The sequence below is a fragment of the Sitodiplosis mosellana genome, unplaced genomic scaffold (genome assembly GCF_009176505.1).
Source record: "Sitodiplosis mosellana isolate CC-2019 unplaced genomic scaffold, AAFC_SMos_1.0 Smas_scaffold_30, whole genome shotgun sequence".
Classification (NCBI taxonomy): domain Eukaryota; kingdom Metazoa; phylum Arthropoda; class Insecta; order Diptera; family Cecidomyiidae; genus Sitodiplosis; species Sitodiplosis mosellana.
Window position 1 is genome coordinate 2786627 of NW_022595272.1, and position 10987 is coordinate 2797613.

The following is a 10987-nucleotide window of genomic DNA, read 5'->3' on the forward strand; positions in this document are numbered from 1 at the left end:
TCTTTCAACTTTTATTTGACAATCGAACATTACTTTTTATTGGTTTATGGGCATATTCATTTGGGTTTTTCGGTTGCAATTCAACATTGAAACTTATGTATCCGTTTTTGATAACTTTCCTTCCGTTCGGCTTGGTTCTCAGCCGTTAAAATGCAGTTAAGGGTTGGGATAAACAAACGAGCACAAACAAAACATAATAACACGCTTATCGCAATGTTGACAAATCACATTCAATTTCTCTTTTCTCGCTGCCTCTCTCTCTCTCTCTCTCTCTCTCTCTCTCTGATCGAATCCGGATTAATTTCGTCCGTTTCCGTTAACCGGCTACTTTCATTCTGTTTCATATCCTTTTCACATAATTGTACGTTTCCGAAGATCGGTTATCGATAACCCCAGAATGGAATCGATATTGAGCCGAATGAAATTCATTTAAGTTTCTCGTTGACCTCACGGTCGGTTGGGCAGGCGCATCGAATGCGCGCACTCAAAAGAACAAAAAAAAAACAAAAGATTTTAATAAATACCACTTCCAATTAATATGCATTCATATCGTCATTCATTCGCGCAGATATCGCTGTCGTTGCTTTGCCATCGCCGTATCAATTGGTGGCACGCGATTATGTCTGTGTGGTTCGATCGCATATTAAATCGAAATTAAGCCAAACCGTTTCCATAAAATCACACGTTGCATCTAATTAATATTAAATGTGATATTATTTTCGATTCGTTTCCAATTAAATGAGCTTCAATTCAAATGATTCACAGCACATTTGCTCGCATTTGCTTCGTTTCTTCTATTTTTTTTGTTGTTCTAACGATAATCTGTTGGCATGTGCTTGATAGCGTTCTCTCAGCATTTTCACTCTCTCAGCAGTTGTATAACATCCTTGAGCAGAAATATAGAACGAATCCTTGTGAAAATGAAATCACTGGATAAGATTTGAATATCAGAAACGGTTTAAAGTCGTTGAAATTTAAACAAAAAAATCTTCATTTTATTTTCGTGAAGAACGATTGAGCCAGGTAATTCTTTTAAAAAACATACATTATCCTGTCTTCATTCCAATGTCCAGAAATGATAACGGTCAAAAAATACCTAAGCACATCAGTTTAAATGGACAAATGTTTGTTGCTTCATAAAAAACTAATCAAAAGTTTCATATGTAATAAGAAATGAAAAGTGGACGTGATCACTGGCCGATTTTCAAAGTAATTTAAATTTGTTCGCCTTGTAATTTTCGAGGTACATGCAATAAAAACTGTAACGCCAGCCGAATCGTACATATATAGAGAGAAAAGCCGTTGTTTTGATGAGATGACCCTTGGTCATTCAAAAAGAAATCAACGAAGTCGTCAGATGAAAAGATCGTGCAGGTAAAATAAATCGGAGCGCGCAAAAGTGAATAGGTTACCATTTATGCACTTACCCTCCAATTCCAAGCAGCGCACAATTCAATGTATGAAAGAAAAGGGATGGTTCGACTCGCCTCATCTCTCGACTCGCCTTAGTTCGGTTCGGTTAAGTTCAGGTATAAATTTGTAGCACAAACAAAAATTACACATTATCCAACATGGTTTACGCACCCCGGGCGAAGAGAAGGCAGGCCAAAATAAATGACCATTGAATGCGGTGCACGTATGTCATCTATACGATGAGAGCGGTGCGCATCACCGTAACCTTTAAGGTCAAAGGACTTACTATTGTGATTAGCCTTGATATATTGAAATCACTACTCGCATACGCTCAGTGCTGCACCGAGAGCAAGAGCGAGAGCAAAAGCGAGAGAGAGTTATGGGAATGGTCGTTTTTATCGAAGGGTGAATGCGCGTTTGGCGTATACATATAGTTGACGAGTCTAATTGGAATTGACCTGCGTTGATTTCGGAAGGCATAGTCAAAGACACTGAATTTCATCTTTCGGATGATGTTCTTCATTTACCGTGGAAATTTTCATTGCCTGCGCCCATTCAATACAAATAGATACGGAACCGTCGAACGAAAGAAAGGTCAATCATCGCTAGGTAGTCGAAATAAAATGTTGCGTTGAATAGCGCACATTTGCATTAGCGCCTACCTGATACACATTTCGATGAATCTTTTTTTATTCGTTGTTTTGGCGGTCAAGAAATGATTTCGTCGAGAATGCATAAAAAGGACTCGGCCTAATATTTATAGAAAACAAACGCATTTTGCATTTGCCTGTACCGTGTGAATGAATACGGTTGAAGCTTGGACATTTGAAAGAAGTTGAAAAAAAAGAAGAAAATACAAACCCAAACTGACCAAGAGAAAGAGATCGTAATTGAAAACGCACACAAGCAGATGATACACGGTGTGAGGCAAGAAAAAAGAGCGAGCAAGCGAACAATTGGACCTTTTTGCATATGAGCCCATTTTTTGTTTTCTACCAAGACGACTCGGCCGTACGATGGACATTCTAATTTCGACTCTTTTGAAAAATGAATTAAACCGAAATCAATATATTATAAAGTAGAGCAATTTTTTTGTATGCGCCTTGTTTACTCGAAGGATACGTGTCTTTTGTAATCCGAAAAAGGTTTCTGCGCCGGACATTGGTCATTCGTCTTTTTCAGCGTTCGGGAATCTTTTAACGGTCATCTTACAATGAAAACTCGCATACAGACAGATGCTTTTGTTTCTACGCGACAAACTTACCGACAACCAAACAAAGTTATACTTTTTAAGGTTGATGAAAGGTAATCTACATACGAACGAGACACAAAAAAAATCGGAGCATACAAAAGAGAAAATTCGTTATTTTTCACTACGCGCCAAATACTGAACCGAATTTAATTACATAAATAGATATGACCAAGACAAATGTATCACAATCAAGCGGCAATTCAACGGCCCGCACCGCAGAGAAAGGTTGAACTAGTTCTTTTCGTATTCTTTGCACGCTGACCAATAGCAAATCAGCTTTGTGTAAAACTTGAATTTTATTCGTTAGATCTGTTCTACGCATGTATTTCATTCGCAAAACTGCCTCTATGTTTCAGTGCGGTTTCTTTTCTTCTTTCATAAACTGACCGACATTTGCTCTAGTTCTTTTTTTTCATATTTTTTTCTTCTGTTTTTTTTTTCTACGTAAAATTGATATTGACATTTAACGGCAAACGTTAGAAAAATCTCCATATTGTATATTGTGAACGTCCCTAACTCAATGAATCACAGCAAACAAATATTCCATTCCATTTAAATTCAGAGTAAACAAGTTGAAATGATTCATGTAAAAAAAAACCGTTTAAGCCATGTTCTTAGGCGCGAAATTTGTATGAACTGTTATATATCGATGTAGGTACATAAAAGGCATAATACATATCTTATCATATGCAGAGGCGCGACGTGAAAAATGTTGCTTGACAGAATAGAATTTCTGTTCTTTCAATCGAAATACATCTTCTGTAAATTTTATTGTTTTTACCAAAAAAAATTTACTTATAAAATCGATTAATAACTTGAAAAGAATCAATTTAAATGAAGGCAAAATTGTGATGATAAATGGAATGAGACATCATTTTTTTTATTGTCGATGCCCGAGTTTCACATTTAAAGCAAAGCACTGTGAATCTCCCACAGTATATATATATACCCGTGTGAAAAAATAGTAACTGAGCAGTCAGTTAACTAATTTGGGACAAAAATGACTTACTTTGATTGACATTTCAGTACAAAGTGTAGTGTAAGTCTATCATAGTTAACTGAAATCATTTGAAGTTACAAGTCAATCTAAGTTGCTTCATTTGGGACCAAGTGATTTTTTTAGAACAAAAATATAAATTCAATCAACTAAAGTCAACTGAAGTTATAGTCAGTCAGTCATTTCTTTTTCACACGGGTACCCACTATACAGTAGATCCCCCACTTTCGTTCCTATCTTTATATGGACTTTCAATATATCCGGTTGGTAAAACTACACTTTCCTGTTCAGCATTGTATTTTAGATGATATTTAACATCGACCGAAGTTTGGAGAAGAAATTCTACTAAATTACGTTCTGTTTCTTCTGGCATTTTTTTGTAACGTTCAAATGTACAATTTATCTTAACATTGAACATTTTTTCACACATTTTTGATATAACATCCAAAAGAATTGGATCATTGGCGATATTCAAAAGTTCAGCTTGAGTGGTGTTAAATACTTTTTCATATTTAGCTAAATTAAAACTTGGAAGAACAGCATCACGGACCGCTTGCATAGTACATAGATCTTCGCATAAATTTCTTGCCTGGAATGGGTAAATAGAGTTGTGTATAAAGTCATTAGTACTACATTTTTGTTCAACAGAGCTTACCCCAAAGTGCGTAGGTGGAAGTGGACGAGAAAAATCGTCTCGATGTTTATTTAATGGCTTCAGAAATATTTTCACTTTGCCGCCATAAGATTTGTCACAACAATTTAAATATTCAACAACATCTCCAACAAACGATTTAGGTTGATTTCTTCCATAAAGCTTGATCGCATTCCAAGCATGGATGTCATTAAATTTTCTGGACAACGACTCAATAGCACAGTCCAATTTTAGCGCATAATTTTCAAAACACACGTTTGGAAGTATTTCAAGAGGAGCATAAAAGGGCTTAATATAAAATAGAAATTTAGTTAGCAATCTATCACACTGAATGGAATAAAATCAATTTATAGTTGTTACAAACCGCGTATTTTATTTTCGGATTTGAAGCCACTTCAATCTGCGTGTTAATGAGAAAAATTAAATAAGTAATAAAAAGTGATAATTAGAGAGTTGCCTACCTCTGTCCATTGATGCAGATCTTTGTGTGCTACACAATGCCAATCAAAATCATTTAATTATTGCAAAGTAATAAGTCAATTTTTATTGAAATCACCTATTGTAATTGAATCATTTGATGCAGCTGAAATGTAACCAACAGCTGAGAGTATCACTGCAGTGAATGTGATAATTTAATACATTTGAAACGTACAAAGCTGCATACTCAACGAATTATTTTAAGGTTCTCAACTTCAACATTGGCTGCCATCATTTATATAATAGGCGATTCAAATTGAAAGATGAATTTTTTTTCTTAAAAACTCGTTTTTCTTCTTTTGTCCTAAAAATAGAATCTAACTTAAATCAAATCACACAAAAGACTCGTTGTCAAAGAAGTAATTAGTGGACACGTTAAATTGAATTTTTATCGAGAACTATTCGATAGCGCCTATTTTCTTTTGTTTTGTTTTGTTATTTTATTCGCTATCAAATTGTTCGAGCAGCACCTTTGGACCAGCCTCGAAAATTTTCTTAATTTTTTTCTAAGGGAAAAAATGAGTCCCCGCCAAATAAATTTGTGCACAAACACATTAATCCAAATTTCAAATGCTGAAAAGTCCGATAGACTGCATCTCATAAAAATATGAATATTGTACATATGTATAAAAAGAAAAATTTTCGATTCTAATAAACATTACATTACATTAATGTTTTTGTTGCAGTTTCTGATAGATAAAAGATCCACATGCTATTACTTTTAGTTGTTGCATTAAGATAAGCTAATAACTCGAACAATTCGATAAAAATTTGTGTAAAACTTGAATTTTATTCGTTTGATCTGTTCTACGCATGTATTTCATTCGCAAAACTGCCTCTCTGTTTCGGTGCGGTTTCTTTTCTTCTTTCATAAACTGACCGACATTTGCTCTAGTTCTTTTTTTTTCATATTTTTTTCTTCTGTTTTTTTTTTCTACGTAAAATTGATATTGACATTTAACGGCAAACGTTAGAAAAATCTCCATATTGTATATTGTGAACGTCCCTAACTCAATGAATCACAGCAAACAAATATTCCATTCCATTTAAATTCAGAGTAAGCTAGTTGAAATGATTCATGTAAAAAAAAACCGTTTAAGCCATGTTTTCAGGCGCGAAATTTGTATGAACCTGGTATATATCGATGTAGGTACTGGTACATAAAAGGCATAATACATATCTTATCATATGTGAATTCGCAAAGCCCATTCAAGTTCATAAGACTTGGGTTGCTTTTGGAGTATATTTTTTAAAGATGGAAAGAGCGTTGAAGAAATTGTCACGAATTGAATAGACACCAAATCGAATGTCCACTTATAAACGTTGATCAGAGTTTTTGCTTCTATGAGTGTTTATTTTGTTTTTGATGAATATCAATGAAACACTTGACTAATTTACACCGCGAACGCACGCATCTCATTCAGCGCTGGTAAATCAATAATTTTTGTTGTTTAGTTGAAATAATTTCCGTTTTTCATATGATCGATTTTAATTTTCCTTAGATTTACCGCTCGAATGGTGAGTGGCAAGAATTCGTTAAAACCAGCAACCACTTGTCGTATTTAGATCGGCCAAAAAAGCCAGCAATATTTATATATCTTGTGCCATAACTATGGAATTTATTTGCAAGTATAAATTCTTTATCTTTTTTCTAGAGAAAAGAAAAACGTGGTGTGACCGAAATTGCAAAAAAAAGAAGAAATCTACTTAGCTTAATCATTTCTTGAAAATGTGTACTTAAAATTTACTAAGATAAACTTTTGCATTGATTGTTATTGTCCAGTGTGCACAAGATCCTTCTTCGAATCGAATTAATGACGAAAATCGTTAGCTGATTGCCAGTGATGTAACTGAAGAAGATTAAATCTCGATTCAATTGGCTTGTGCCATCGATTGCAATCCAATCAAGGCAGCAACTTATTTGCGCTTATCAACTAGCTTAATATCACGAACGTGCAGATTATGTTTGGATTTTGCAGCAACTTAAAATTACTTTCTTATGTTATGCTTATCTTGTTTCTTCTTTTATGAATATCAATGAAAAACTCGTCTGATTAAAAAAGTCTTCAAAAGTTCTTTTTTTTCCTTTTCTAATGAAGTCTTCAAAAAGAATATCCATACAATAATTGATACTGTAAATGAATTTTAAAAAAAAGTGGTGCAAAAACCGAATACGACAATTTGACTTCGATGTTTTGTTTCCACTCTTATTAATGAAAAACCATTATCTTGTACTCAGAACGAAGAAATTGTCATTTTGAAAGCACTTAAAAAAATCCGCATTAAAAGTTCTTTGTTTGAAAATAGGATGCCTTTTTTGTTGTTGTTGACGCATCCTTCCTTTATCAGTGTTTCTTATCAATTTTACCCATATATACGTTTTTTTACTATGAATAATAACTCTTGCGGAGAATTATCAGTTGTATGCTTATTGCTTGGATTCAGTATCTTTATTTAAACCAATTTTCTTATCGCAAAGAATATTTCTTTAAATAGTTGAATAATAATTTCCCAGTAGGGATACCTACTGTTTACGGATACTTACCGTTCCCGTATGTATGATTGACCTAGAGATTGGTTATGAGTAATTTTTGTTAAATGTGCATGAAGGAAATGATAGCATAAAGTGCATCGCAAAGATTATATATTTCAACTTTATGTGGGTGTATATCGATACGAGTTAAACGAAGCTACTGCGTTCATCTATTTCAGGAAACGAAAATTCGTTTGTCGATACACACTTATGATCAGTCGATTGATTTTCTCAGCAATCATATAATTTCGAAAACATGAAATTTTTGATTAAATTACATTATTGCAAGTATTTAAGAGGCACTTTGGTGTTGGAAGCATATTGCGTGTTTCATTGCCGTAAATTTTTCAATTACAGCCGGTTTAAGTCTCTAGCAACATGATAGATTGGATTCGTTTGATATATACGTTGAAACAAACTCACCGAGAGACTGTTGCTGTTTACGTTGCGTACTGTTTATGAAACAACAGCGGAGAAAATAAAAAGCGTGTAAACAGACACCATCTCCATGACGATTTGCCCAGCCAAAAGAATATACTATGTAATATCAATGAAACAAAATAATTTCGAGTTGTTGTGTAGTTTTTTCTGTGTGTTTTTTCCTCTGTTATATTTATTGTAATCTATTTCCCTTATTTTGTAGTAGTATAGGCTCTATCTTTGCATATAATTTATAAATTTAGATCATTATTTTATTTCGGTATTTCTTAGCAAGGGGAGTTTTGGATAACTCATATGATTTGAGAAGTGCTTTTGTTTCGCGTAGCTTTCGCATCAGCAGCTCGTTTTTCTTTCGCTCCATGTTTAGTTCATAGCACAGTTGCCGTTTGGTTTTCGTTTCGGTCGGATTCAAAACGGGATGATTGAGTATTTCAGCAGCTGTTGGTCTTTGGCTAGGATCGGGATGTGTCATAAGCTGTAAAATCAATGATTCCAATGCAATGAGTAAAAATAATGTTAACGATAAGACCAAGTTGTGAATTCTGATACGTACCTTAATTAGCTTGTTGAAATCTCTGCTAATGTTTGGTAAATCGGGTACACGTCCCTCGCGTAGATCATGCCAAACGGGCCCGTTTTTGGGTAATGAACCACCACCACCGGCTTCATACAATGTTATGCCCAACGCAAAGATGTCAGCTTTTTCGAGCTGTGAATAGTCTTCCTGTAGAATTTCCAATGGTAAATATCGACAGTCACCCTCCTCCACTTGCGGATTTCGAATGCTTGTTACATGACCCAGATCACCAATTTTGTATGTCACTTCCATTTCTAATTCTTCGTAAATGTCCTCGAAACCATCGTCATGACTGTCGGTGGTGCCATTACTGTTGGTGCTGGTCGGATGCGAAACGTGTGCACGAATCGGAGCTTTGGTTAAGAAAATGTTTCCAGCTTTCAAATCCATGTGAACGAGATCATTTGAGTGTATGTATTTTAGACCATCGGCTACATGAGCCAACACTGTGCGCAATTCCGTTTCCACCAACGAACGATCTTTGAGTAAGGCTTGCAAGCTGCCTCCGTTACAATATTCATTCTGTATTAACATATGCATATTCTCCGACCATGCCGAATAATATCTTACAACATTGTCGTGCTTGCCCAACACCGCGTGTGCGTATACTTCATTCAGGGCATTTTTTCTGTTTCGAATTAAAAGTTGTGACGAGGAAAAAAAAAATTCATTTAGAATTGACGACCACGAATTGATGAAATCAATTTCATTGATACTCACTCAAACACGCTACCAGCCACCGGTTTTATGCTCCGTTTAATAGCATAGATACAGCCATCCAAACGATTTAAACATTGATAAACTACACCAAATGCACCCTCCCCTGGAATCGTGGAATTGGATTAGATAATGAAATAGTGACGAACAGCTTTAATACTCAAGCATTAAACAAAATCAATTCCAACAGAAGATTGTGTTTCTTAAAATCCAATTGCTTTGAGTGCCACCTACCAATTAACGTCAGTTCAACAAATTCTTTTTCGTAGCGCGGCAGATTTGAGTCCTGCAAGGCCAATCGCTTCGGTGCTTGCCATTCGTCATCAGTGGTGTTGCCACCTGATATATCTTCGTCTATTGAGCTAATTGATAAATTCGATTTGCTAATAAGTGATTCGGTGCTATTTCTAGTGGATCGGCATTGTTCATCTGTTCGAGATCGTTTTTTCTTCTGCATAAAGCCTAAAACATGGTTGAAGATCGTATAATGAGATAAAGTGTCCTAATTATAATCGTCTCAAATTCGGTTAAGCCATTTAAATCATGTGACTTACTTGATGGTGAAAATGGATTAATGTTGGCTGTAACCGGTTCCAGCGCTTTGTTATGTACGGGTAATGCCTTTGGTCGGTCAGTGACATTTGGTGTGCGCGAACCTAATCCGCCGAGATTCGATAGGATTGACTTGCGAATGAGTTTGTTTTGTGCTGGTGTTTGTGCTCCGTTTTCGAACGACGATTTTTTAATCAATGTTTTGGGTGTTGCCGGTGTGTCAAACAGTCGCAGTGCACGTACTTTGCGATATGGTGGTGATTCCAGATGCATTTTTGACTGACTTATTGCGGTTGCTCGCAATGGCCGAATCATTGGATTCCCTTCAAAAGCAAACAAAAAAACATCAGATTCGTGAATGTATGTTTTCCAATGGTTTCTTCTGTTGTATTGTCATCTGATCAACTTACTTGTATCGTCATCATCGTCCAATGATGACTTGTCACCGTCATTATCGTTGTTATTATTATTTTTGGCGAATGCACCGAGCGTACGACGCCGAATCATAGACGATATTTCATCACCGTCAATATCATCATACACCAGAGTCCTTGGTGTTAGCTTAGTTGTGGTTATGCGCTCCGGTGATGAAAAGTCATCGGGCATATCACTGCTTGAATTCATATCGATACCACTTTCAGCGTTTTGGTCCATTTACACACACTTAATACATTCAATCGACAGCTGCTTTGTCGTTGTATTTGTAGCAACGACAATAGAGAAGATTTGCGTATTTGGCTTACAGTAGCTAACCACTTGTATTGAAATACGTAAATATTTGGCAAAATTTGATAGGAATTTTCCGAAATTTTATGACTGTGCATAAACAAAACTATCACGGACTATTATCAAAATTTGTGTGTGCTTGTTAAAATAAAAGATCTATGGTAATGTTCAGTTTCACAGTATAAATTTGGGTCGCTTTCACTTTCTTGAATTTTCGTCTAACAAACTAAATTATCACAACGTGTTATCTGCCTTAATTTATACAATTTAGAAAATGCTTTCAATTATGGCTCTAAATAATTGGTTATTCTTCCGAAAAAAATGGTTAAAAGTTACTTAAAATTAATGATAAAAAATTATTTTCTAAATTTTTTTTTTGTACAAAACGATGTTATTTGAAATATAAACTAAACTTGACGGCGTTTGTATTGAAGTGTCATGGCGTACATAAAAATTAAACGTTAAAATTCAAAACGCAATAGAAATGACATTGCAGCGCCGTCTATAATCATCACAACTGATCCGATTCGGTTTGACAGTTTTCGGTCAAAAGTCTAGAACGCACTCGAATGATGTCAAACAGATGTTGTCAAATGTCAGCGTCGAACAGGCAACACAATGTGGGCAGTATGTTTTTATTTTTATTCACG

At 35.2% G+C, this 10987-nt stretch overlaps 1 protein-coding gene across 1 annotated transcript; it reads right to left on the reverse strand.

Annotated features, from left to right (window-relative positions):
- Nucleotides 1-7888: 7888 nt before the first annotated feature.
- Nucleotides 7889-10841, reverse strand: LOC129568998 (wee1-like protein kinase). The gene is made up of 6 exons (XM_055447354.1): nucleotides 10022-10841; nucleotides 9614-9934; nucleotides 9294-9521; nucleotides 9063-9165; nucleotides 8319-8970; nucleotides 7889-8240 (listed from the first exon to the last, which is right to left on the reverse strand). The coding sequence occupies exons 1-6, from the start codon at nucleotides 10263-10265 to the stop codon at nucleotides 8004-8006; spliced, it is 1785 nt and encodes a 594-aa protein (XP_055303329.1). The 5' UTR covers nucleotides 10266-10841; the 3' UTR covers nucleotides 7889-8003.
- Nucleotides 10842-10987: the final 146 nt, after the last annotated feature.